The sequence below is a fragment of the Danio rerio genome, chromosome 17 (assembly GCF_049306965.1).
Source record: "Danio rerio strain Tuebingen ecotype United States chromosome 17, GRCz12tu, whole genome shotgun sequence".
NCBI classification, from domain to species: Eukaryota; Metazoa; Chordata; class Actinopteri; order Cypriniformes; family Danionidae; genus Danio; species Danio rerio.
The window spans coordinates 39,451,286-39,478,656 of record NC_133192.1 but is presented as its reverse complement, the minus strand read 5'-3'; the positions used below and the strand labels follow the sequence as shown (position 1 = coordinate 39,478,656).

General features: G+C 35.2%; 1 protein-coding gene across 2 annotated transcripts in view; it reads right to left on the bottom strand.

Moving 5' to 3' along the window:
- mta1 (metastasis associated 1) overlaps positions 1 to 27,371 on the bottom strand; it is a 107,874-nt gene that overhangs the window by 7,434 nt on the left and 73,069 nt on the right. Inside the window, exons 6-16 of one of the 2 annotated variants that reach the window (XM_005158860.5) lie at positions 26,322 to 26,439; positions 21,334 to 21,436; positions 21,019 to 21,118; positions 17,521 to 17,709; positions 14,440 to 14,514; positions 14,289 to 14,347; positions 14,036 to 14,169; positions 8,172 to 8,323; positions 7,684 to 7,873; positions 5,558 to 5,647; positions 5,322 to 5,474 (exon numbers count right to left, since the gene is read on the bottom strand). In XM_005158860.5, the coding sequence (XP_005158917.1) occupies positions 5,322 to 5,474; positions 5,558 to 5,647; positions 7,684 to 7,873; positions 8,172 to 8,323; positions 14,036 to 14,169; positions 14,289 to 14,347; positions 14,440 to 14,514; positions 17,521 to 17,709; positions 21,019 to 21,118; positions 21,334 to 21,436; positions 26,322 to 26,439 (1,363 nt within the window). The remainder of the gene's footprint in view (positions 1 to 5,321; positions 5,475 to 5,557; positions 5,648 to 7,683; positions 7,874 to 8,171; positions 8,324 to 14,035; positions 14,170 to 14,288; positions 14,348 to 14,439; positions 14,515 to 17,520; positions 17,710 to 21,018; positions 21,119 to 21,333; positions 21,437 to 26,321; positions 26,440 to 27,371) is intronic. The other variant, XM_001333237.8, reaches the window with a different exon arrangement.

The window sequence follows — 27,371 nt, the reverse complement described above, 5'->3', positions numbered from 1 at the left end:
CTCCTAGTACAAAAGATGGCTTTGGTGCATAAAGCTATGACTACTCTTCATGACATCTGTGAAGGGGGTGAATTTTTTTTTATAACTTATTCGTTTCATTTTTATAAAATTATAGAAAGTCTGCATAATTAAGGGAGTGTCACCTTAAGTTACAGCTAGATCTCGCTGCTCGCTGTCTCGTCACCTCAGCTGATTCCGGACGATTAGCAACTGAACTCAGCATATCCATTGCATTTTTGTTTTGTTTAATGTTTCTTTACACAGTCAATTGTTTTTTGGGATTATTTCCTGGAATTATCAGATGGTATGTCATGCTTTGTGGACGTAATTGTGCTCACAAACCGTTCAAGTTGCCTCCATTTCACAGGTGAGTGAAATTATATACTTCTATACCATCTCTATAAATGTATTTGTTTTACTTAAGATCATTAAGAGCTTAAGATCTGAATTGTTGTCATACAGTGTTAAGCCTGGATTTCATCAATAGCCTTGCATTTACTAAAACAGACTATATTTTAAGTGTTTGGAAGTAATCTGTGCTTTCCTCCTGAAGAAAAACATCATAAAAACAATGCTTGGTGTTTGTTTTTAAAAGCCTAAACACTATTATTGATATAGTATACAACCAAGTACAAGTGTTAAGAACACAAACGAGTCACAGGTAATGAAGTATTAAGCATTTCTCCCCAAAGAAAAGTCTGTATGAGCCAGGTCTAAGCAAAATGCCAGCATGCATCTGTAGCTCCGCTCACGTTCCGCCTCTTTGCCCTTGGTATCCCGCGGTCGGTGTGATGACGTGCAAACAAAATGACAACAGTTGGCCGTGCCTTCTGGTAGCTTCTTTTGCAGTGTTTAGAAACCAATGAGTGACGTCAAAGATACTACGTCCATATCTTTTACAGTCTATGATTGTGTCATATCGCTTGGCTCTCGTTGATTTTTCTGAAGTGAAATGATGCAAGTAATCGTCAGAAACTCATGTTTATAAGGAGGTTGATATTAATTTTTGCCAGTGTTTTCATATGCCAGAACCACAAAACACAACTCTAAATACACCTATATCAAGAAAATTTCATCCACAACTCAACACCCACTCACTAAACCCCACTCACTAAATCTTGGTAAAATAAACATCTCAACTACTTCAACAAACAAAGAATTGTCATTTAACAAGGATTCTACTCAATTTGTTACATTTTGACAACTTAAGTATGATTATTTTGCATGTATGTATTTTAGAGTACAGTACTGTGTGTGTGTGTGTGTGTGTGTGTGTGTGTGTGTGTGTGTGTGTGTGTGTGTGTGTGTGTGTGTGTGTGTGTGTGTGTGTGTGTGTGTGTGTGTGTGTGTGTGTGTGTGTGTGTGTGTGTCAGATACTGACTTGTGCTGCTGGAGTTCAATTGTATTTAACACCAGGGATTAACATTAACTTTTTTGATCACCAGCCACTGTGGCTAGTAGATTTGCTACATTATTAGCCACTCGCCATTTTCACTAGCCACAATTTTTTTGTTGGGAAAATTTATTTTATATGCATAAAAATTTGACTTTGGCATGCTAATATTACTTGATTTATATTTTGTGTTATTTTCACATGCCTACTCATTCATTTCACTTTTTGTGTTGTGTATGAGCTTGCTTAATGAGCATGAGCAGATGGGTTGTGGTTTCATAGTGTTGCACAAGGGGTGTAACGATACACTCAGCTCACGATACACTCAGCTCACGTGTATCACAATATAATGTTTACGGTTCGATAAAATTTAACTGAAATGCAAATTTTATTAAAAAAATTTAATTACCAAGTAAACTATTTTTTATGTATTTCTTTTGTTTCTGAACCTTCTTTAAGAAAATAAATTAAACAGGCCTGTCTCTGGAAAATAAAACAATTAAAAAACTTCTTTTATATTATTATTGAAATGACAGAGACAAAATTAAGGAACAATTTAAGTAAAGGTGCAAAAAAATAGCTTTCTATTCAATTGAATTTAACATTAAGAGCTTAAGGCTTTGCTTGGTCACTTGCGTTTTTTGTGTGTGCAATCCACATTTCCAGGTAATCAGCAGTTTTTTTGGATTTTATGGAGGTTTTTATGGATGGCTGTCTTCATGTTGGGCATGATGAGCGACAGGGTGGCCGTCTTTTCATTACACAGGACAGTCGTGGCTCTTTTCAGCAGTTTTAGGCAGGCTTACTATTTCTTCGGCGTTGTGATGTCGGCGCTATCAAGTGTATCATGTTAAAGTGCATTTTGTGTACCTCTGTACTCAAAAGAGTTCATGCTCGTCGTAATCATAACTCTAAAATGCAACATGATTATTTAAATAATGTGCACGTTTTCAGTCTCATTTCCACTGCTAAGGGCTGTTCATACTTCCCATGCGGCTCTTAAACGATCACTCTGTTCCACAAACTGAATGTTGTTTACTACTTTATTCTGTTTGTTCTGTTCACTGAAGCAGAATGATATTTTATGGTGAATTGTACCTTATAAATACAGTATGTGACTCTTTCAACACCATTAGGAGGTATCCATGTCGCTGTGCAAAGTATGTGAATCACTGTGAAGACTTTAAAACTTAGGCTATGTTTGACCCAGTATGCATGTCAAAAAGTGGACAAGTCTAAAGCAATGACTATACAACCGAAATGTTGCCAGACGTCTGATTTTGAGAGGATGGGTCATCCTCTATTTCAACTCCACTCATCTTGGTCTGCTAACATTACTGCTGCTGCAATCTGAACTCACGTGCGACAGCAGGTGAAACGTAGCTCACGTGCAAACAGCTCAACTAATAAGAGAAAACGGACGTCATATCATAATCAAATCGTCATAACGCCACAATGCATATTGTGACATTTTTGCATCGCAATAAATCGTACCACGATAAATCATTACACCCCTATGTTGCACTGCAACAAATAAGGATTTACCAAAGTTTTCTCTGGCCACACCAAAAGTAAAAAAATAAACAATTCGTAGCCCAAAAGCAAGCAGGTGAAAAACATATCGTGTGCAATAATTAAAGGATGATCAGATGAAAATTTAAAGCGAAAGCAACCTGCTGTTTACAAAAAGACCTTTAAAACTTCTGGAGCTCATTGAAAGCAGCAGGACTGTGAGTGCACGAATGTTGCTTTTTGTCCAGTCTATTTCATAAAGAACTGATCACACCAATTACGTTTCCAGGCACAGATGCTTCGCGCAACAAACCATTTCTTTTTGAAACTATTAAATACTTATGCGCATCACATCAGCTAAAATCAGCCTCGACACTGAAGCCTTCGTCAGTGTGTCAGAATCGCCTGTGTCCCCACACGCACGTGATCATCCTCTCAGTTGGTATTTACCTGCTTTCTTTTGCTCAGACAAACACAGTTGTTATTGTTATCTCTTACGCTGGCCTCTCGTTGGGCAATCCTTATTGCTGAACTAAGCTTTTATTTTTGAAAATACAATTTAAAAATCTTAAACCAGCCAAAGTGGCAAGTGGGAGTAACTGTCTATCCCGCCACAGCTGAAATTTACCTGCATTTGGCGGGTTGCGGGTGTTAAAGTCAAGCCCTGTTTACAACCCTTGAATCCATGTATACAATCAAATCCAACCATTTCATATTAGGGCCAATTCCTACAGAAATGGGCTTATAAAATAATTTCTGGAAAATTCTAGCACCAAAGCCACACACCTTCTATTTAGCATATTCTAATTTAACAAAGTAGCCCCTTTCACACAGTGATACCGGTAAATATCTGGAAAATTTCCGGAACGACTTTACCGGTATATTCAAAAAAGCGCTGTTCACACAGGCGAGGACGTTACGAAAATTTTCCGGAAAAGAGCATTCACACATCCATTCCAAAATACCGGTAAATTCTGACATCATTCACCACAAATGAGCTTTAAACGGCCGCGCTTGTATTTGTAAACATTTGACTAAATTACAAACTCTGTGGATGATCAATATTGTGAACAACTTTCGCATGTCGAGATGTTCATAATATGTGCGTGTGCAGGCGCTCACAGGCTGTTTCACAGGCACACGCAAAGCTTGAAGGTAAACAAACAACGGCTTATCATAAGCATCTCATCGATGATTATTTACACAGTTGGCATTAAGAAGAACATAAAAACGTTATCTGACTACCTTCTAGCAGCTAAATGTGTCTGGAAAAATATTCAAAGGCTTTTATTCTCACAAACCGCGCAGACGTAAATGCGTCTAACTGTTGTGATTGGCTAAAGCAGACGTCTCACGTCAGCACGTTCTAGACGTGCACGCGCTTATTACGGCAATCTTCCTTCTGCATTCACACAGCGCAGCATTCCAGCAAATTGCCGGTAATGTTACAACTTCTCTTTCCGGAAAATAGCCAGAACGAATTTACCGGTATTTTCAAAAAGGACCTGTTCACACATACAACCTTTCCAAGGTCTGTATGTGTGAAAGGGGCTATAGTTTAAATGCATTCTATGGCAGCTAATATTTTAGATCTACATTCTTTACAACAAACACTACAACATTTTAACCTAAACCTACTTTTCAGATATTAATCTTGTTTTCTTCTGAATACAGGTCAAATTTACATGATTTTCTGTGTAATACTTGTTGCCTACTGTTTATAACAAAAACTAAAAATCGTTTTTTATTCAAACGATACATATACAGTTAGCCTACATATATTTTCTGATCTTATTCTGATCTAAATAAAAGTTGTGCAATATAAATTGAGATTATTTTCACTGAAATGCACAGTAGTTGGAATGCCAGTATGGAGGAGTGTTTTAAAACTCAAAAGATAACACACCAGTGTAAACGTAGCCTGTGTTTTTGGGGTCTGATCTCCCGCAGGACTAATGATCCATGTGAGTCACTGCTGATCCGTTACCATGACAACCCTGAAAGCCATTCAGAGATTAAAGTAGTGTGTGTGTGCCAGAGTATGTGCACGCGTATCAGTGTGCACTTGTTTATGCTACACTGCAGGTTACGAATGTCACCACAAAGATGGAAAAACATGAGATTTTTGACATTATGAAGAAAAAAAAAACATTCAAAATGATGCTAATCTGAAAGAGAGAAATGCAAATGGGTGATCTGTAACGGGTAGGTTTAGAGTCTGCATAAAGTCCCCATAATTCACTGAAACCTAATGTGTGTGTGCGTGTGTGTGTGTGTGTGCATCTTATCGCATGGGGGTTGGTGGAGATTCTAATGGGAGATTTTAAGATGAGTGAATGAAGCATTGCAAGTAGAATAGGAAGAATGTGGGCAGCAAACACACACACACACACACACACACAACCCGATCGCTCACCATCCAAGCCGTTGTGCTGCTCGTAGTTGCGCTTGCCCAGGATGGTCGGCGAGCCGTTGTTGAGGATGGGTGTGGATTTAATGGGCGTCAGGCTGCCTGTGGAAATGGTGACTCCTCGTGGAGGGTCTGCTTTGGGCGGGAGAGGGTGCGCCTCTGGAAAAGGTTTTGAGAAGATATTATTAAAAAGGGATCGTTGATGAAGATCTAATTGAGTGTTTAAAGAGAGCTTCGCTTACCGAGATATCTAACCACAGACTCTAAAGGCTTCCTTACTGTCTGCTTTAGAGATGCAGGTTTTTTGGACATATCTGGCAACCGCACAGCACCTGGAATATGTAAATGAGAAAAATAAACACCATGTATTCGGACTAGGCTCAAATTAATATGGTAAATCAGTACAGTGTCAAAGAAGCATTTTTGTTCATTCAGTAAAGTGTTAAAAATGCTTCATTTGTTTACACAGAAAGACCTGAACGCACCTATTATGACAAATTAGGGCATCGATATCACAATGTGTGTTCTCTCAATTGTCACATCGCAGTTAATTTATAACCTGAGCTATTTAAGCCATCTGGTGAAACTGTATTCATATAGCAATATATATATATTCATTCCGCTGTGGCGACCCCAGATAAATAAAGGGACTAAGCCGACAAGAAAATGAATGAATGAATGAATATAAATACATATATGTGTGTGTGTGTGTGTGTGTGTGTACACACACACACATACACACACTGTATACTGCCGAAAAACTAAATATTGCAATGGCAGATTTTTCCAATAACATGTAGCCCTATGACAAAAAAAAAATTTAATACAGAAAGGCCATAAATATTAGTGTGTAATATGCTAATAACAATAAAAAACATTAATCAAATTTAGAATAAAATATTTAATAATCAATTATCTTTTTAAATAATTTGTAAAATTAACAATTACTGAGGACAAAATATCAGATAATTCTATTTCTATTGCAAAATTGAGGTTGTCAAATAGTATTTATTTCCAGTGATTAAAAAAAAATAATAAATCACCTTATCACCTTTTGATATTTTAAGTCCAAATTGTATAACATTTACTGATTAAAATATTTATTATAAGAGGCATTAAAAAATAACAAGCAGATGATTTCCCCCAACGAAATGAAGGCTGTCAAATATGCTTTTATTTTTCATATTTTTAATGAAATGTAATACTTCTTAAACTCATTACAACAAATAAAACTTAGTTTTTAAATACATTACATTACATTAAATGAATGTAAACAAAAGAGTAAATAATATATTTTTAATTTTTCCAATAATTCTAATATTTAAAAAACATTCATGAGCTTTATGAAATTATATTAATAAAACAGGACAATTAATATAAAGAATATAAAAATCTAATTTTTATATTAAATCTAATTCAAGCAAACTTTTAAATTCCTTAAATGTTGCTAGCAATTATAGAAAAACACAGGGATTTTCACAGAAAATGTATCAAAACAATAATAAAAATATATTTTTTTTAATTATAAAGTTCAAATTGCTAAATGTAATACAATTATGACCTCCTAAAATCTATATATATATATATATATAGACAACACCGGCATCGCGATCCTCCGCCCGCCCCCATTGCAAATTCGCTCACGAAAAGTACACACTCAGGCCCTGTTTACACTGTCTTTGTTTTTAAATGGCATTTTAGAACGACAACGATTTGAGATCCACAATGGCGTGTAGCATTTCTGAGCAGCCCTCCTTCCTCTCTACCTCTGACACACACACACAGACACAGACGCACACACACAGCCATGGGCTCCGAGACAGCGGGTTCAGGCAGTCAGAGGATTAGTAGACTGCTTCAATCTTTTACTCACTTGTCATTTTAGCGCACACCTCAGATACTGTTGGCTGGTTCCTGTTAGTTGTGCGTCTTTTTTACCGACGCCACTATAACGACACAGATCACTGCCTTTTCACGAGTCCCGCAGAAAAAGTGATTGACAGGTGGTAATTATGTGTGTATCTTGCCTTTATTCATTTACTGTATGATTTGTTTATGGGTAAAACAAAGACCATGCAGGTCAGGTAGTTTAAACGGTAGGCTACAAATAATTAATTGGTCATTAATTAATTAATGATTCATAATCGAAAATCGAATCGTGCCTTTAGAATCAAAAATGTAATCGAATCGAGGATTTGGAAGATCGTGACACCCTTAATATATATATATTATATATCTTAACAATTAGATTTTAGTAGTACTTTATAATTAGTTTTACACAGTTTACATCAGCTCATACTTCACACATAATTTCCACAATAAGCAACTGCATCTAATGAACTGAATCTTCAAATATGTGCCTACTCACACTCAGCTTTGATAGCGATGGTGTTGACAGGTGTGTACGGGTGTCTGGCCAAGTATTTGGATCTCAGCAGGTCCTGGCAGACGCGTCGAGCGGCTTTCGTCATCTGAGACGTGTGCAGGTAGAAAGCCTGCCTGGTCTTAACGGCAAACTTGGGGCTTCCGCTGTGTCTCACGGGCAAACCGTGAGGACTCTGAACACAGACAGAGATATGAAAGTCAAGCTCTTGCTGACAGAAGAATCTAAATACTGCATATCTTAAAGGAACGAACTCCACTTTAAACATAGATGAAAGACAGTTTGGCTCATTCGCTCTTTCAGGGCGTTCATTTAACAGTCACAAAGAGGTGTAATAAAACAGAATTGCACAGCAAAAGAGAAAACAGACTGAATAAAACAGACTTGGGGGCAGAGAGAGAAGAAGAGGATTTCATGTCAAGAACTGCAGCTTGTTTTTTATTTTTTTTGGAGAACATCCACTTTTCACCCACCATGTTGTTGCGGTTGGGTCCGGGCCGCTCTCCATCTAGTCTGGTTGGCATCTTCAGACCTCCGTACTTTTTCCAGTAGGTCCAGCAGGAGGCACAGAGTCGGCACTGCATGTTGGGAGGACCCCACGAGTACCACTGATACGAGCTGGTGGCTAAATATAAAAAAAAAAACAATAACACAAATTAAGATCCTTCCTACATCACTCTCTGCTCTACTCGCTGTAGTGTGAACCTTTACCTGAGCAAACATTAAAGGTAGGAAAGGCAAGGCAAACTTTATTTATAGAGCACAATTTTACACAACCGTAGTTGATCCAAAGTGTTCTACAACAAAATCAACTAGACAATAAAACAAAAAAAAACTGTTATTAAAAATACAAGGGAATGTATATGTTCAAAAGTAATACTAAAATAAAAATAAAAAATAACATGCATGCGTCACTCAAAGGCAAGAAAGTAAAAATAAGTCTTTAATTTAGATTTAAAAGCATCCAATGAAGGAGAAATCCTGATGTTTAGAAGGAGACTGTTCCAGAGCCTTGGGGTCGCAACACAGAAAGCTCGATCACCTTTTGATTTGCAGCGAGACCGAGGGACAGACAGAAGAAACTGGTCATGGGATCTTAATGGTCTACAAGCTGAATAAGGCCTAATAAGTTCACTGACATAGGCCAGGGCAGAATTGTGAATTGTGTATAGAGCAACCAAAAACTAAACCACTTGAGAATGAGTAAATAAGTAATAAGTAACTATTCACTTTTGGGTGAACTATCTATTTAAAGTAAACAGAACTAAAAAACATAAACTTAGTCTTAATTTTAAATTAACCGAAACAATCAGTGCTTAGGTTAATTTTTAAGATGGCCTGTAACTGAAAACATAAGGGTCGCACAATGGACCAAAAGCGGCGCAATTGTTGTTTGCTAGTTTCAGCTTCAACGTTTTGCCCCACGCTGTTTAAATAGCAATTGCGTTTGCGCTCTTATGTGCGACCATAGGCGTTCTAGTCTAAAAAAGGTTTTAGACCATATGGGGCATAGCATGTGTATTAGGATATAACTCGTTTATTGACCACACTTCGTTATTATTGGTCATTTATTTCTTTGCTGGAAATTAGAACCAAATTTAGAAGTAGTGTTGAAACAAATCTTTGAGCTTAACAAACTAAATTAATTATGAATAGGCTAATGGATGTCTGTGCGTGCAACATGTTTTCTTAGCGAAGGTAAAGAATGAGGAGGCTCATTCTCTCATTCTCACATGGCAGAAGAGCTGTTTAACTGTTTTCTCGTCATGGTGCAACGCAACTGAATCTTAAAGGAAATGGGAGAAGACACTCTAATTGGTTTATTCTCAAAACACACCCATAACTCATTAAGAGAATAAGTTCAACTCTGTTAGACCATGCACCGCAGAGAATTTTTCCATCCTTAAAATAGCAAAAGTGGATTTTGACACGTCCTCAATGCTTTTGCGCCCTGCGCTTTGGACTTTGCGCATGGATCGTCAAAATAGAGGACCAAGTCTTTAAACTGTCCACTTCGAAAACAAATCTTGCTGCCTTTATTTTTTTTAGTTGAATCAAATGAACTTTTCTAGTCATCTCAACCTAAATCAATTAAACTGACTAAAAATCTTAAGTTAAACTTTGTGGGTTTTAAGTTGAAAACTGACTAGTTTTCTAAAAAAAAGGTAACATTAAGATATTTGTTGTCTTTTTGTCAACTTTTTTTAGTGTACATACAGTATGCATTTATGCATGTTTATTCATTAAGTACACTGAACTTTTTTTTCAAGAAGTACTTAAATATTTGGTCAGACTTTATTTTGATGGTCCGTTTGTTGAATTTAAGTTACATTGCATCTACATGCCAACTAATTCTCATTAGATTATAAGCAGACTGTTAGGTTGGGGTTAGTGTAAGTTGACAAAGTTTCTTAGTCAGTTAAATGTCTGTTGAAAAAGCAGTATTAACAGATATTAAGCAGACAGTCTACTAAAACTCAAATGGACCATCAAATTAAAGTGTTACCAAAACTGTATCTTTTATTTCAGCTTAATATTATTTGTTTTATTTTTATAACTAATAAATGTTAAGTTCAAAACACTTATACTTGATTATGAGCTCAACTAAGAAATATTTTGACCAATGTAAAATTTGAAGGTTACTCACACAGTAACGACGTGTCCCACAGCACTATAGCCAGGTGCATAATGGGAAATGGTTTAGAGTTAGTTCATGTTATATTATTTAAAATATATCGGTTGTTTTATTATAAACGTTGTGTGTTCATGTTTGAGTTGGCTTCTGTTTTTTAAGCCCAATATTTCATTTATTTCTAAAATATTGACCATCACCATCAATGAGGGTAGTGTGTAATGCAGAGATGCCCAAATAAGGGCCTGCGGGCCAAAGTTGGCCCATTGTAACCTTTGATTTGGCCCACCATTCCATCTGAGAAGAATGGAGAGGATTGGGGTGAATGCTTTTAAAAAATGATCGTCATTTCTGATTGAACGTAATCTATTTTGTTCGTTTTATTGCTGAGCTACAAAAAAGCTAACTGAAATTAAAGTTCCAATTAAAAGCTGTAAATGAAGCAGATTTATTTATTTTTTTATGTAAATGATGTCACTCGACAGATAGAGAGCCATACAGAAGACACTGGTGAGCAAATCAAGACAAAAACTAGTGTAACTCCATTCTGTTGTAAATGAGATTGTTTTTGTATATACTGTAATAGGTTCATTATTAAATGTTAAAGAATTAAGCTATATTAGTTTATAAAACGCAACGCTTTCTAGTTATTTTTTCAAATATTATTCAATAAATTAGGAAATTACCAATGGCAACTATATTTACCTTCGGCCCACTGGCCTAACAGTCTTTAAAAAACATTGGCAAATGATTTATTTTTTATTGGCTAAAGTGAACAAATTTAGATGTGAAACCATTACCCTATTTTTTTTTATTGGAAGAATGAACATTTTATGGCAATTGTTGTTTTGATTAAAGCTATATCTTATTTTTTAGAACAAAAAGAGAATTTTAATTAATTGATTTTCTTTAACAAGACAAAAATGCTTTGTACCAGGTTAAATAAAAGTGTTGTGATAGAGAAAGAGAATAATGTTTAAGGCAAATTATTTATTTTTCATTGGGTCAAGTTTAGATGTGAACCATTACCCAAGTATTATTATTATTTTTTTTTTTTCATTTTTAAATGAAAGCTTTTATCCAGTGTAGATGCATTTATCTAAAGTGACAAGAAAAATAAAAGAAGCCCTTAAAAATCATCAGAGAGTAGCAGTATATTAACATTTTAACAAGTTTATTAGTTTTTTTATTAATTTTTTCTTCTCTTTTTTTTGTCTGAGCATACGAAAGGAGAATGTGTCCTGCAGGTGGTTTGTGAAGCCCACTCACCTGTGTGGAGCACACTCAGAATTACACAATGTCTTCAAGTAAGGGTTGCTCATACTGTAAGGTGTCTGGTGCATATGGAGAGAAAAAGAGTGTGTCATGAACAGGTGGTTTGTCAAGCCCACTCACCTGCGTGAAATACACCATACACCAATTGGGCAATGTTTCCCAAAACTGTGGTGCTGTGCTTTGTCTAGTGTGTGACCACCCTTTGCTACTTATTATTTCATAAGCAAAGTGGTTGATGGTTTTTAAAAATACACATGAAGTGACAGAAACCACCTTCATTATTGAACACACTTGTTGGTTCGAACAGAGTGAATGTGCTTATTGCTTTTATTGACAAAATCTGAGGCAAGTCATCTGTTGTTACTCTCAATAAATTATAAATATGATAAAATGATAAAGATAGCGCAGAATATATTTAAACACACATTCAACTTTTTCCACATTAACTAAAGCACATATTAAGCCTCTAAGATTACTATTGACAGTCCTATCCGGAGGGTAACTGTTTCTCAAGGGGGACAAAAAGCATTTTCACCACTCACGAGGAGGTAGTTGGTGACTTCATAGCTGTCCAAATCTAGTACGTCTGTATCTCTCACAACCCACATGAAAATCCCAGCCGAATACCTAGTTTTTTTTTGTGACACCAAGGACATGTGGTGATTTAAATGCCATCCGAATCCACATCTCTTAGTTTCTAACTGAGATTAAATCAACAAATAGGTTGTTTTGTAAATCCTTTTTGGCCACTGAAACACACCATATGGTCACTTTTCATGGTAACTTGCATCAGATAAGCCACATCTTGTGTATTAATGTACACTTTAATTACTAAAGTGACAGAGATTTAGAATCCATGTAGTCTATTAATTATTAACTATGCCTCCATCCAAAAATGTGAAAAGTTTAAGAATGACAAAAATAGGTCTATGGAAACATGCTGCGTCCCAATTTGCATACTATGCCTTCTAAATAGTATTCAAAATAGAATTAGTGCGTCTCAAATCGTAGTATGGGCAACACAATGGTGCAAGAAGGTCACTGGTTCGAGCCCCAGCTGGGTCAGTTGGCACTGACCCATGAAAGAAATGTGGATGTGTCAAGATGATTGACAAGGGATGTAATAAAACTCATAACAGTCTGTTAATGAGGAAGTAGTATGTCCCAAAGATTATAGAAAAGATATATACACATTTATACATCTATCTATGACCAGGAGTTTTTTAAATCACGAAAACTATAGTTTTACATCTTTTTTTACATCGATGGATAAGTGACCGCATGGGCACTGCCGACAAAGAGTGTATATGTGTGCATGGAAATGTATTATCCACCCTCCCTGTTAAATTTGATCTAATCTAAAAGTGTCCTGAAACACCAGGGTGTCTACAGGTTTCATCAATTTAAATTTAAGACTTTTTAAGAACCTTTTAGGACCACAAAAAAAATGACATTTTAGACTTATACAGGGTTAAAATTTTCCTAATAAACCAGTATTATCATGAGGAATCATGTAATTGTTTTTAGTTTTTTTCCACTGATTAGGGAATTTAATTTGGGGAATTTGCTGTAAAATTTTAAGCTAACCGCTACTGTGCAGTAATTGTGCTCTTTGCAATAAAAAAAACTTAAATATAAATAAGGTTTTTTTGAGATGTATTGTCGCTCATTGAATGGAAATCAGTCCAAATTGAGTAGCTTTACTTGGGCAAAGCAGAATTAAGACTGGTTTAAAATAATTTAAGACTTACAACAATTTACAAAGACTTACAATATGTCAGAGAATTTAAGACTTTTTAAGGCATAAAATATAAGTTTTGAAATTTAAGACATTTTAAGACTTTTTATTAAGACTCCATGGAAACGCTGAACACACTCTCTCTCCTGCTTTCACTTCTAATTCTTACAGAAGGAGTGATTCGTTTGTGAACGAATGCCCTTTATGAATGACTCGTTCACTTAGCCGACAATAATACAAGTTTCTAGCACCACAGCATCTTTCATATTTCATTTACATTGTTTGCTGATTTTATTCAACAAAACTACCATAAGCCTGGTATTGAGTGAGAGTTGGTGCTACTTTGCCTTATGGTCAATGGAGTAAGTGACTGTATTATCATCAATAACGCTACTTGTTGACATTCATTCTTAAAATCGTAAAACAAAATCATACGCAGTGCTTAAGTCCAACATCTTCACATTGGCTTTAGTCTTGACTAGAGCAGTTGAATGAATTTGTGCCGGGAGCACTGTACAAATGTGGCGGCGATATTGATGCATGCTCAGGGTCCGTATGTGATATCTAGTGTACATATTTATGATCCGAATCAAGCGCAAGTTTGATCAATGTTGAAGGTAAACTCTGCAGAAAAGGCAATATCACTGCCATAGACATGCTTTAACATATTATACATGTGAAAGAGTTCATACACTCACTGTAGCAGCTCTCGCAAGCTCGCCCCAATCCGACCGGCTGTCCTGGAGCTCCCGGAAGAGCCCCCGCTCCATTCACCAGCCCAGGCTTAACACTGTTCACACTCAGCTGGTTAGGATTGGGCTTGTTGCTGCAGAAAAAAAAAGCCACAAGCGTTACTGGATTTCCTCTGGTCAAAGTGCAGTCATTTGAAGCGTATGGTGAAATGCAAAACTCAAGAGTTCAAGCACGACTCACTCAAGTACTTACTAATTTGGGATGTAAACCTGCTTTAACTTGCTCTCCGCTTCAGCTGCTTTTAATCGTTTCTGTATGGAGCAGGAAACAGTATGTTACAGTGTGAAAGTGATCTAGGTTTTCTTCCTGTACGCAGAGACTTGAGACAGACGTGTTGGTTTACCTGCTGAACGTATCTGTCTGTGGTCTTCCACATGTAGTAATATTCAATGATGCTGGTCAGAGACTTCCACGGAAGCTGGGATAAAAGAATAAAAGCATTTATACAGACCATATTTTTATTAATAGATTAAAATAATAAACAAAATGTCATTTTTCCACATTTAACAATCAATTCAAAAAGGTTTTGCTCACTGAAAATAGAAAATTGTCATCAAATTACTCATCCTTGTGTCTATTGTGACTTTTGATCGTGTTTCAAATCTAACTGAAGATATTTTAAAGAAATCTGAGAGTAATATGTCACTCAATTAAACTCTTTTGATTCTTAAATATGCTTTAACAAGAATAAATCTATATGAATATATAAAAAAGGAGATTTATGATGGTGCAATAGCCTAGTGCAGGGTTGGCCAACCCTGTTCCTGGAGAGCCACCTTCCTGCAGATTTCAGTAGCCACCCATATCAAACACACCTGCCTGTAATTATCACATGGTGTTCAGGCCCTAATTAATTGGTTCAGCTGTGGTTAATATGGGTAGCAACTAAAATCTGCAGGAAGGTGGCTCACCAGAAACAGGATTGGCCACCCCTGGTCTAGTGGTTAGCGTGCTGACATACAGTATGGTGCAGTAGCACTTCAGGGCGTCCCAAGTTCGAATCCCGGCTCGAGGACATTTCCTGTCCCTACCCCCTCTCACTCTCCTACTTCGCTTTTAAGTACTGTCCTATCCACTTAATAAAGGCAAAAAGGACAAAAATAAACCAAAAAAACAGAGAAATGTATTAATCTTTTGACTGCCCTTCTACCAAACGGTTGACCATGGTTTTACTGTTTTAAATAATGACTGTTAAAGTCATTTAAATAATAGCCATTTTAAATATAAAATATTTTAAATAGTTTACAAAAAATATATAAAAAATTGAAAACTAAATCAAACAAGCATAACCCTGTTGCACTACTACACTTGATTTTGGTTCTATTGTTAAAAAAAAAAAAAAATTATATATATATATATATATATATATATATATATATATATATATATATATATATATATATATATATATATATATACACAAGGAAGCATTTTAAATGAAAATCTGAAATATTTTTGCCACACTTAAAAAAAAAGGTGATTTAGTGTTCAAAAATGTTTTATTTTAAATACTTTTTCAAATAAATTAGTGTTACACTTACTGTTTTTAGATTTTTCATAGTATATGTATTAAGTTTTGTACTGTTATCATATACTGACATATCATTCGGCAGAGGCTGTAATTTTTAAAAATTATGGGATGTGTTGAAGAAAAATGCATTGAGTGTTTTAACTAGCGACATTTGGAGTAAAGAAATCCAAACATTATTTTTCTTGGTGGGGCAGTTAAAGCGTTAAATACAATGCAAACACTGATCAATATACATTCAAAAACATCAAATAAACCCAAGATATCAGATGTGCTTGCATGAGTTGTGAGACTTTTGTTGTCGTTTAATCATATTAATACAGTTGAGCTTCCATGTTTTCTATATTTAATGAGCTCCATGTATTTGCCTTGAACAGAGTTCAATACACTTGAACAAAAATTCAATTTGAGCTTCCGAGAAGTCTACTTTATAACAGTTACATTGTTTTACACAATCATTCAATGCAATCAATGCATTTCAATACACACACATTTTTATTTGCATTGCTTCTGATAGATCTACAAACAAATTCAATAAAATATGTGCTCTGAAAATGAAGGGAATACTTGGAACAGCCCTTTAACTCAAAACCACTTTGACTAGATTACAGAGTCAAATGAGTTGAACTTGAAAAAAGGTTCAGTAAACAAGTCTGTTTGACTAGTTAGACTTGTTCAAAATCACTGACAGATTCAGTAGTGCTTCTTGAGGTGCAGCTGAAAATATTGATAAATCAATTATGAGAAAATGAAGGCCTTTAAAAATGTATTAAAGTTTTAAACACGTTTTACGAGTTTTAAAAATTTTGTTCAAGCATTGTCCAAAGTGTTTGACTCCAAAAAAAGCATAAATATTTTTATTTTTCTCCTAATATTAACAACGCCGTGCTCGATCCATGCAATTGGTTCGGGCTGGGGCACATCTGGCCAAGCTCCTCCGACCGGGTGAAGTCACGTAATTCGTGACAAAAACGGGAAGGTGACCTGACGCTCTCCACATGTAGCGAAACCATAGAGCAGAACAGATGGTAAAATGGGATAATGCAAGTTTGTGCACTCCTGGTTGAAGAAAGACGAGTTTAAACAGTGGCTGAAGTCTGTCGCTATAAACAAGCGCATAATTTACTCTTTCAAGCTTTGTTTTTTGCGAGCTAATCTGAGTTCTGTTGCCTGGTTGTGCTCCATTGATTTATTTAACTACAACTGCTTAATAATAAAGGTTTGATACTGATTAAAACTTGCAGAGGTGATGAGATCTTAAAATATTTAGATAAGGTTTTTAAAAAGTCTTAAAAGGGTATTGAAATTACCTTTAGGATTCCTGCATATGCCCTGTAAACGCATTATTTACTGTTTGTTCATGTAAATAAACCACCTTAAGTTTTCTTTTTTTCTCGAAATATATATATATATATATATATATATATATATATATTTTTTTTTTTTTTTAAATAACAGCAGTTTTGTTCCAACTGTAGCAAATGCAGTGGTCTCACAAAGCCAATTAAACCCTGAGATCATTTTAATTTTTGAGTGAACTACCCCTTTAAATAATCAGCGCTTTCATACGCAAATCTGGCCATGATGTCAAACAGAAACCGAGCTTCAATTCCCAATCCTTTGTGTCCCTCAATAAGCTGCTTGCCTTCTTTCGGGTGTGCCCATTTTCCACGACTGGCTCCTCCCTGTTTCTCTAAGTACACATTTCTGACAGACTCTCCCCAAAACCAAAACACTCAGCGCTGCACAAACCCCCATCGACCACCAGGTGGCAGAGTTAAACATAAACTTGGCACACTCGCCCGTCCCCTGAACAAAGGCAGTTTATCAGTCATCACTGCCACAATTACCTTAGCATATGCCGTTCAAAAAAAAAAGCATGCCATTTGAACTCACAAAGTCCTGCTGAATATCAGTGAAGTCTTTGCCGTATTTCTCCAGCGCTTCTTCAAATAGGTTAGCTTCGGATGCACTCCATTCCTCCATTTCGTCCCGGCAGAGCACAGGTCCGCCCTGAGGTACCAGCGCTGCGATGGCCCGCGTCATATCGTAGCCGTTCTTATGCAACGTGTCCATGGCGTGAAACTGAAAATGAAGCAGCAGCAATAAATGATGGCCCAAATCCAAGACACATCAGCAGACACTCCATTGTTTTAGAGGAGTGTTGCAAATCTCAACTGCTCAACCCTGAAAACAACACAACACTGGTTGAAGAGGAATTGTGTGGGCTGTGTGTGTGTGTGTGTGTGTGTGTTTATGTGTAGGGATCTTGCCCTCTGGCGCCTTTCCTTCATGTTTTGTACACAGTCAGGGTGGCTAGAGAGTGAACACCCTGCTTCTTCTTGTACAGCCCCATAGGCAGAGACTGAGCATTGAAGCTGGCAATAGGCCTGTTGCAATTATTACATAATGCCCTAGCAGGGATTATTTGATCTAATCGTGATTATGTGAGAAGATCGTGATCGCTGTGCACTCGAAATTCTAATCACAATTTGCCACCCAAATCTTGGAGCCTGTTTGATCGTCCTAGTGGAATCACGGGTTTAGTTTAGGGGATAGGACTATTGGAAAACATGTTTGCAACAAAGTGTATTAGTGTCTGCTCACTTTATATAGGATTCCCACTCTTTCATGAACAGCAGATTCAAGGTTTTTTAGGGACTTTTTAAAGCTGTAGTTCCTTGAATTAAATACTGGTAATAATCAAATGTGGTTTGTGAACTATTGTTCAAATGTTTTGTAAATTTAGGATTGTTAAATGAGGAATTTCTCGCAGTACAATAGTTGAAACAACACCATAAACCATCAATTCAAGCCCTTACAAGAACCTACAATTGTTTTTAAGTACTTCCCAGGTCATAATTCACGTCTGAAATTCAAGCCCTTTCAAGAAGCGTGGGGACCCTGTTTTTATTATGGGGTATTTTCCCTATTAGTTTTTGCCATAGGGATTTTAAAAAGTCTTTGGTAAAGCATTACTTGGCAACACTTAAGATCAGGTCACATTAAAGTCTACTGGCTTATTACTAGCCAATTATTAAGATGTTAATTATTCATTAGTAGTAGGGCTGCACCATATATCGTTTCAGCATTGATATCGCAATGTGCACATCTGCAATAGTCGCATCACAAGATCTGCAATGTTGAGTCTGAATTATAGTTGAGCAGGAGCAACAGAACACATCTGATTTGTAGAGTTACGGAGAGTTTTAGCACACAGAAGTATGATGGATGTTTGGAGGTGTAATAAAAATGTATTGTATTTAATTATTTATACAATTTATGGGGGGAAAAGTATTTTTACTAAAAAATTTGTCTTGTTTCTAGTTCAAATATCTACCCTATGAAGCGAAAATAAGATTACTTTAATCACTCCATTGGCTGATATCTTTTCTACTAAAAGCGAAAACAAAACTATATTTCTACTAGATTTACAAGACATTTTATATATTTGGACAAGAAAAGAGACAAAGTAAGAAAAATGTTATTCTTAAATTGTGATTATTCAATTTCTGTACCTGAATGCTGTTATGACTGCACAGAAAAAAATAGAGCAATCCAATCCATCTTTTGAGACTGTATTAGTTATTCCAGAAAAATAAAATAATGCAATATCAGTTTATTCCAATATTGTGCAGCCTTAATCAGTAGTTATATAAATATGATCTTATTCTGCATCCCTAATCCTACCCCAATACCTAAAGCCAACTTCTACTTAACTAATGATTAATAAACCATTAATTAGTAGCTTATTAAGCTAGTAAATGTTAGTTTATGTTTTGTTAATACCATGAATTAAGACCTAAAGTGTTACCCATTATTTTAAGGAATTAAATTAACTTGGTACAAAGACAATCATGTTACATTACACATTTAAAACAAAGGTAAAAATTTGAAAACTATTCATTTAAAGTTGTTTGTATCTAATGAAAATGTTTTCAGGACGACTGCAAAACCTACAATTTGTAAAGGAATAGTTCAGCCAAAGTTAAAGTCATTTACTTATCCTTCACTTGTCACAAAGCTGTTTGACTGTTTGGTTGTTTGTTGCTAGACATTTAGAAAAATCTGGGCAACGTGTAACCATTGACTTCTATAGTATTTGTTTTTTTTCCTTCTATGTGTCAATAGTTACTGGTTTCCAACAAAACAACTTCTTTTGTGTTCAACATAAGAAGAAAATAATCTGGGTTTGTCACAAGAGCATGTGAATAGTGAGTGAATTTAAAATTGTGTGTTAACTATCTATTTAAGTATTTTTTTAGAGTGCACAAAACTGATGTGCTTCATGCTGATGAGTTTGATTAATGTGAATAGATGATTTAAATAAAGCATTTAAAATTGATAAACAACCTCTGATTTTGGAACAGGTTTTTTCAAAGGTTTATCAAATAACATTTTAATAATACACTATAATAAACTATATAACTACTACTAATAAAGCTAATTAAAAAAAATATATATATATATATATATATATATATATATCAACAAATAGATATTCAAACCAGAGATTAATCATATCCCTGGACTTCGGGCTTGACTGTATATAATACAAGCACGAATAATATGCAATTGCATTTTAATTTTGACTGTATGTAATCTATATGAATTATGGGATAATTCTTTATATTAGCTTATCTTTATTTGACATTTTAGAATGAGTCATTTAATATACCTCATATATGACCAACTGAGATAAGTTATCATGTTCAAAATAATAAAAAGGAGAAATGCTTTTGCCGCAGGTACATGGCAAGCAGACATTTCAGCACATTGCTATTTTCAATGACTAAATGTGTCAGAACGTCTGTTTGGCTTGTCTGTTTTTTTTTTTTTTTTTTTAACAAAGTACATGCAGCAGATTTAACTATTAACATGAGAAAACAAAACATAAGCAAAAACTGATATTAAGCACATATGTAATTATCTGAGGTGTTTTTGTAATGGGTAATGAATGTTCATCTGTTTGTTCATGTTCACATTTTTACCTCAAATGCACTTAGCACTTCTATTTAAAATGAAATTCAAAAAATGGATAAATTCATAAAATATGCAATTCATATAATAAAAAGTTGTTGTTTTTTTACTTTTGAAGACTATTGGAATATTCAGTTAGCTATCCTCTTGTGCTTGTAATTTTAAAAAAGTCACAAAAATACGCTGTAATGTTAAATAACTTACTATACAAAATGAATGAAGAAAAAAAAACGATGACATAAGCATTTACAACCAGATTCAAAATTGCACAAATGATACAAAAATGTTGTGTGTATATATATATATATATATGTAGAAGTCTGCCATTAATTAGTCTGAACCTGCTGAGCTTCACTAAAGTGTGAAGTGTTCCAGCAGTGGTGTGTGTGAGTGAGTGTGTGCGATGTGCTGTACCAGTGTGATATCTCTGGAGGCTGCTGCAGCGCTCATGTGCAGACTGGGCTGCCGAACTGAACTGCTGCAGTCTAGAGCCCGCGCAAACGTGCCCACAGACCTGCAGAAAGATTTGAAACAGAATGAGTGAGTGAAACAGAGCAAGAAAAATGCAGTTTGAAATAACAGAGCATGGAGTGGGAACAAAACAATAATATATATATTTATTTCAGAATTTGAGAGTTAGATCTTTTCAACGCAAATGTTCTATTCACAACAGACTGGTATAGAGAGAGAGAAATAGAGCAAATTTGTTTCATTGCTGCAGAGTTTTACCGAGCCACGACGAGGAACTGGTCGATCTGTTTCTCGGTGAGGGGGTTGCTGGGATCCCACACCTTCTCCTCCAGTTTCTCCAGCTCCCGATCATCCTCCTCTCCTGGCAAACCAACACCCACAGATCACATTTACTAAAGGAAACATGACGCTTTCAAATCAGACTTCAGCTTTCCCATTTTTCCCTAAAGGCAATGTATTTTTAAATAATGTGTTTTTTTGTTTTGTTTTGTTTTTGTTATTCTTTCTTACAGCATATGGCTGAGTGTGTTTTTACGTAGGTATGTTCGCCATTGGGGATAAATAAACATGACACTAATTTATGATTAAGTGGCAGGAAGTTGTGTTTTAATAAGTGATTCACTGAATCCTTAATTCATTTAATTAGTTCAAAGGAGCTGATTCATTTGGAATCAAACCTTCAACAGAGTCTTCATGAATAGATAATTGAACTTTGAAAACCAACTGAAATTCATAATTGAAAAACAAAACACCAGTTTTGCTCTGCTTCAGCTTTATTTAGAAGATTTTTAAGAAGTGTTTTCACTGAAAAACAATAGGTGAAATCTAAAACTGAACTGCATAACATTAGCATTTTAAGCCAGCGCTGACTGAATAGTCAAGTCAGGCATGTTTCCATAGTTATTAGTCATAATCGAGCTTTATTGTAGAGAAGCAAGTCTTAATTTGCTTGTCATAACTTTCATTAAAAAACAAATTTTAGGATTTGAACGGCATCTACACTTATCTTTTATACTATTATACTCCTTATCCCGAGGTCTCCATAATCCTGGACTGGGCCATATCATGAGCAGATGCTGTGGTGACACTAATGTATGAGTAAATGGAAGATAGTGATGTTTTAATGAGTGATTCACTGAATAATGTATTCATATAATTCATTCAAAAGTGCTAATTCATTTGGAAAACATCAAGTGACTGTCTTCAAGAACAGATAATTGAACTTACATTGACTTACTCTATTAGAAAATCAATTGAGTCTAAAAGCCAACATTAAATAATAGCAATAGGCAATAATGCTTGTTGACACTTGTGTTGATGTTTAGAAAAACAGTTCTCTTGACTGAGTGATGAATTTTCCAATATAACTCCTAAGTAATTAAACACATGGAAAGAAGGGCTGAACAATATATCGTTTCAACATTGATATTTTAATGTAAGTGACCTAGGCATGGGACGATAACCGTTTTCAAGGTATACCATGGTTTAGAAAAGACAAGGTTTGAAAACCGCCAAAGTTTTCTTTAATACTGTTCCTAAGGTATGTGTAAGATTTTTTTAACGTTTTATTTTAGGACAACAGTATCTTCAGCAAAAAAAAAGATATAAAAATATGCCATTTTAAATTGTAAAGAAATTTGTTTTTGAAACTGATGAAGAAAGAAGTCAGTAATTAATTTTCATCGTTTAGCCTGACATGTTAACTGTGCCAAAATATTTTCAATCTTTCAAAAAATAAAATATATTGTTTTCAAAGAGAAAAATATTTTGTTGTTTTTTTACCCAGACATTTAAAAATAATTTATTTTAGAGCAGTAATCACAATGATGTGATATTTTTATACAAGGTTATCATGCCGTTAGAATCTTATTTGACCCATGTCTACTGTGAATGTAATAATAGTGCAATAGTCACAGAATATGCAATGTTAAGTTGGGATTATAGTCAATCAACAATTGAGAATACATGAGATTCATGGAGTCATTGCAACATATAACCATAACAGAGAGAAACTTTATCATTTGCATGAGTCAAAGGCATTTCAAAGAGTGTAAAGCATTAATTTACACAATAACATTACACAATTGTAACTTAAATGAAGACAAATTATACTGATTTATTAATACAATGAAGACTATGTTTTTTGTGTTATTTTAGTTACTTTTGTCTTATTTTAGTTATTTTAGTGTTATTTTACATTACATTATTCAATTTCTGTATCTGAATACTGTTTGACTTTCCGGAAAACCATAAAGAACTGTTTTTTACCTCTTTCATTCGCTCTATTTTTAATATTCTTTACATTTTTTATACATGATTCACACCTTCAACCAATCTAAATTAATGATTTCTGTTTTTTAACAAATAGAGCTATTAAAGCCAAGAAATTGTACTTATATCAAAATATACATCACAGCAAAACAAACGCAATGTCAGATTTTTCAAAATATCGTGCAGCCTTAATACAAACATTTTTTATCCCTTTCATAGCTTGAATTACAGGGAAATTTAACCTGAAATTTAAGAGTGTATTCACACCAAGAATGTCTGTTAATTCACCTGCTTTGATCTAAACCAAAAACAATATTGATTTATTATATATAGTTTGAGTGCAGTTAGATTTTACGCTGCCCTTTTTGAAAGTGAACCAGAAACTGTAAACAAATCCACTCGGGTGCGAATCAGATGTACATTGGACAGAAATGCTTCTACTTCTGTAGTATGGTGAACGTGAACAGCCACTGACAATTTGTTAATTGCAAATTGCAATGCTCTTTCAACATTCATTCAAAATATTTTGGTAAAACAGCTTCTCGAACTAGAAAAAAATGTGAGGTTTAACTCAATTTGTCCATCATTGAATCCGTACCATTTGGTAATTGCAGCAATTTCACGTTAAAGAATTTGGTGTGTGTGTGTGTGTGTGTGTGTGTGTGTGTGTGTGTGTGTGTGTGTGTGTGTGTGTGTGTGTCAATGCACACATCATCAGTGAAGAGAAGAGAGTTTTCTGAGAGAGCAAGTCCATGTTTTTGATTAAAAATGTAGAGGGAACATGAATAAAATAACAATAATAATAATGTGCATAGATAAATAATTCACAACAAACACTGCAATAATCCTGAAAAAAAAAGAATTTTCCATTTTGATCTGATTGTGACTTTCACCTTGGACCAATGGTGGACCAAGAAACAGAATTATTTATTACTCTGCCCTTCTTATCATATATAAAAGGATTCACAGACCAGCAATGTATTTGTGCAGTGCAACATTTGACTATTTCTGTTACAATTTTTTGGAGCACATATGTAAAAACTCATTTTTATGCTTAAATTGCTTTTTCGAATTACCGACATGCATTTCTGCTCTAAAGGATTTGTTCGCGCCACATACTAATCACAGTTTCCCCAAAGAAAATGGGTGCCAGCAGCATCTATGATCTACTCTGGCTTATTAAGCATTTGGGAAATGCAAGAGTGGAATCTCAATAAGATGCACTCATTTTAAAGCCTGAAAACTCCAGAAGCTGAGCTCATTGTAATTTAACAGTATTGTTTTGAAAGTGTTGAAAATTAAATTGGGTACATATTAGGGCTGTGTGCGATTTGGGGAAAATATCTAATTGTGATTTTTTTGGACAGATATTGCGATTTGATTTGATTTACGCTTCAAGCTGATTTTAATTCGATTCACGCTTCAGCTAAATAATCTGTAAGCAGTGTTAACAATTCTGCGACAGGTCTTCAAAACCTCCTATTATTGTTTGGTGTCTGTAATTTTGAAACCAAAATATTCCCATATTACCAACGAGTTGTTTTTCTTTAATATTAGCTAGTCTATCAATGCTTCTAAAGCAGCAGACGCCATAATCCCACTTGTCTGTGCTTTCCAGTTTGTTTTCTTTATTTTTTATTGTGGGCGTAGTTCAGTTGCACAATTCTGATTGGGCAGAATGAAAGTGTGGTCATGCAGTTGGCTAGTTATAAAGCCCCGGTCAGATCACACGATTTCAGCATGATTGACTTGACATAGGGTGTCGTAGGAAGTCCTAAACGACAAATGAACGTCATAAAATAAGATTTAATCATTTCTTCTCATGTAATGTGGCAGTTCATGAAAACCGATACCATGTCTACGATGCCTCCCAACACCATAGCAGAAAGTCTAGCATGTTTATTAGTTTGCCTCTGTAAAGTCAAGCAGTTACATGAACAGCAAATGCTAAGGAAAACTCAAAGTGTGATCGGAGATGGCTGCGTTTTGTTTTTGAACTCAAATAAGGACTAAATGTATGTTGTGTGTAGTTCTTTTGTAGTTTGTAACATATCGGAGACTGTAAGGGTCGGTATGTGTTCATATATGTTGCAATTATTTATTTATTTTGTAGAACTGCAGATGTTACTGAAGGCTATTTCGCACCGTCATTGCTCTACAGTTATAATCAAATCATGTTCATAGAAAGGTGAGTAATAAACATTTATACACAAGTACTTATATGTATAAAGCATCTGTTTTGTGAGGAGTGCTTCTTATATTATATGTAAACGACTTGTACAGCTTTACCGTAGACATTTATTCAAGTGACAATGACGTTGACTGAAACTTTCTGTCGTACACCACGCCCACCAAAAGGGTACCCTTGGTAGTGGAAACGTAAGCCTGATAAACGTGACCCGTACCTTACCAGTCAGTGGAAACGGACCATGTTTACACATATACATATATATTCTATATTGCAGCCTCTTGCAATTAACTGAGCTCAGCTTTTCAATTTGCAATTGTGACTCAATTTCCATTAATTGAACAGTCCTAGTACATATTTTGACATATGTTACTTATATGAGCTTTATAAAGCCTTTTAAAATTTTAGAATTCCCATGTTTGCTATAAAATATACTGGGAATGATTAAGTTTTTACAAACGAAATATTGTGCTCAATAAGGCTGTATTTATATGAGCATTAATATTACTAGAATTAAAATAGCTTTTGCATTTGCACAGATTTAAAAATGTAATTTAGTCCTATGAAATCAAACGTGGGATTTTCTGTCTACAGTTCCAATGAGATCCTTAAGAAGAAGTTTCTTGCTGCTCAAGAAACATTATTATTAGTGTTGAAAGTGGTTGCACTGCTTCATTTTTTTTATGCTGCATTAATATGAATACAGACGATGATAAATATGTGGTCTCATATGAAGAGCTCAATGCTTTGACCTTGTCCATCTCAATAAGATGAAGAGACATCTTACCCTCTTTGAGGAGGTCAGTGATGTCAGCCTGGTACTTGTTTCCCACTCTGATCTCTCCCTTATCAGCCAGCAGAGTCTTTTGCTGTGGGTCGTACACCAGCGAGTAGAAAAAGGCATCCTGAAAAGCCAAAAAGAACACCTTGAGTAAGTCTGAGACCCAAAACATACATTAAAGATCTAAATTAGATCATTTGTGGAAAAGATCTCTCACAGGACGTCGTTAGTGTCTTAGAGACATCGCCAAATCGAACGTTGCTAATGTCTTTGCTAGTGTCTCATGGACATCGCCCCATTGGACAGCTAGTGTCTCAAGGACATTAGACGTTCTCCAAAGTTCGCATTCGAAGGTATAGCCAACTAAATACTCATCAAGTCAGGTACATTTTCATAATTATTGGCCATAATTGAGTTTTACCATGGACGAGCAAACTTAATTTGCTTGTCATTGAGGGCTCTTCTCAAAGAGTTCTCTTCCTGCTTTAAGGTTCAATATTTAAAAAGCAAAGGCTTAAAAATTTGACTATGAATGGATCTACTTTAAACAGAAATAGCAACGTACAGTGTGGGCTTCTGGTCTTCTGCTCATGTCACTTTCATTTTCATGTGAAAGCGTCCCTAATTTAGTGCTCACTGATTGAACACTGCACATTGACATACATTCTGACAAGCATATTCACAGTAAGTAAAGGAATTGGGAAATACATTTTTTTATTTAAATGCAAAGCTAAAAATCCGTGTTTGCCATCTGGATATTGAACTGTGGAGGTTGCATCAAACGCTTCAAAATATATTGAGCATTATGACATCTCGTTAGTTTTACTACGCCTGATGTTGATAGTACCTTACGAACATCACTACTGTCTCAAAGGACTTGCTAGTCTTTCTCTGCTGTGTCTTTTGAACAGTTCATGACTATGATGACTTTCTTGGTCATAATTATTTAGTTACTAAAGGATTCCCATGGAAGGACCTGCATATTGCTGAAGCAGCTTCTGAACATTTGCATTCACTCTACTATAAGAGGCCAAACTCCCAAACAAAACCATGATA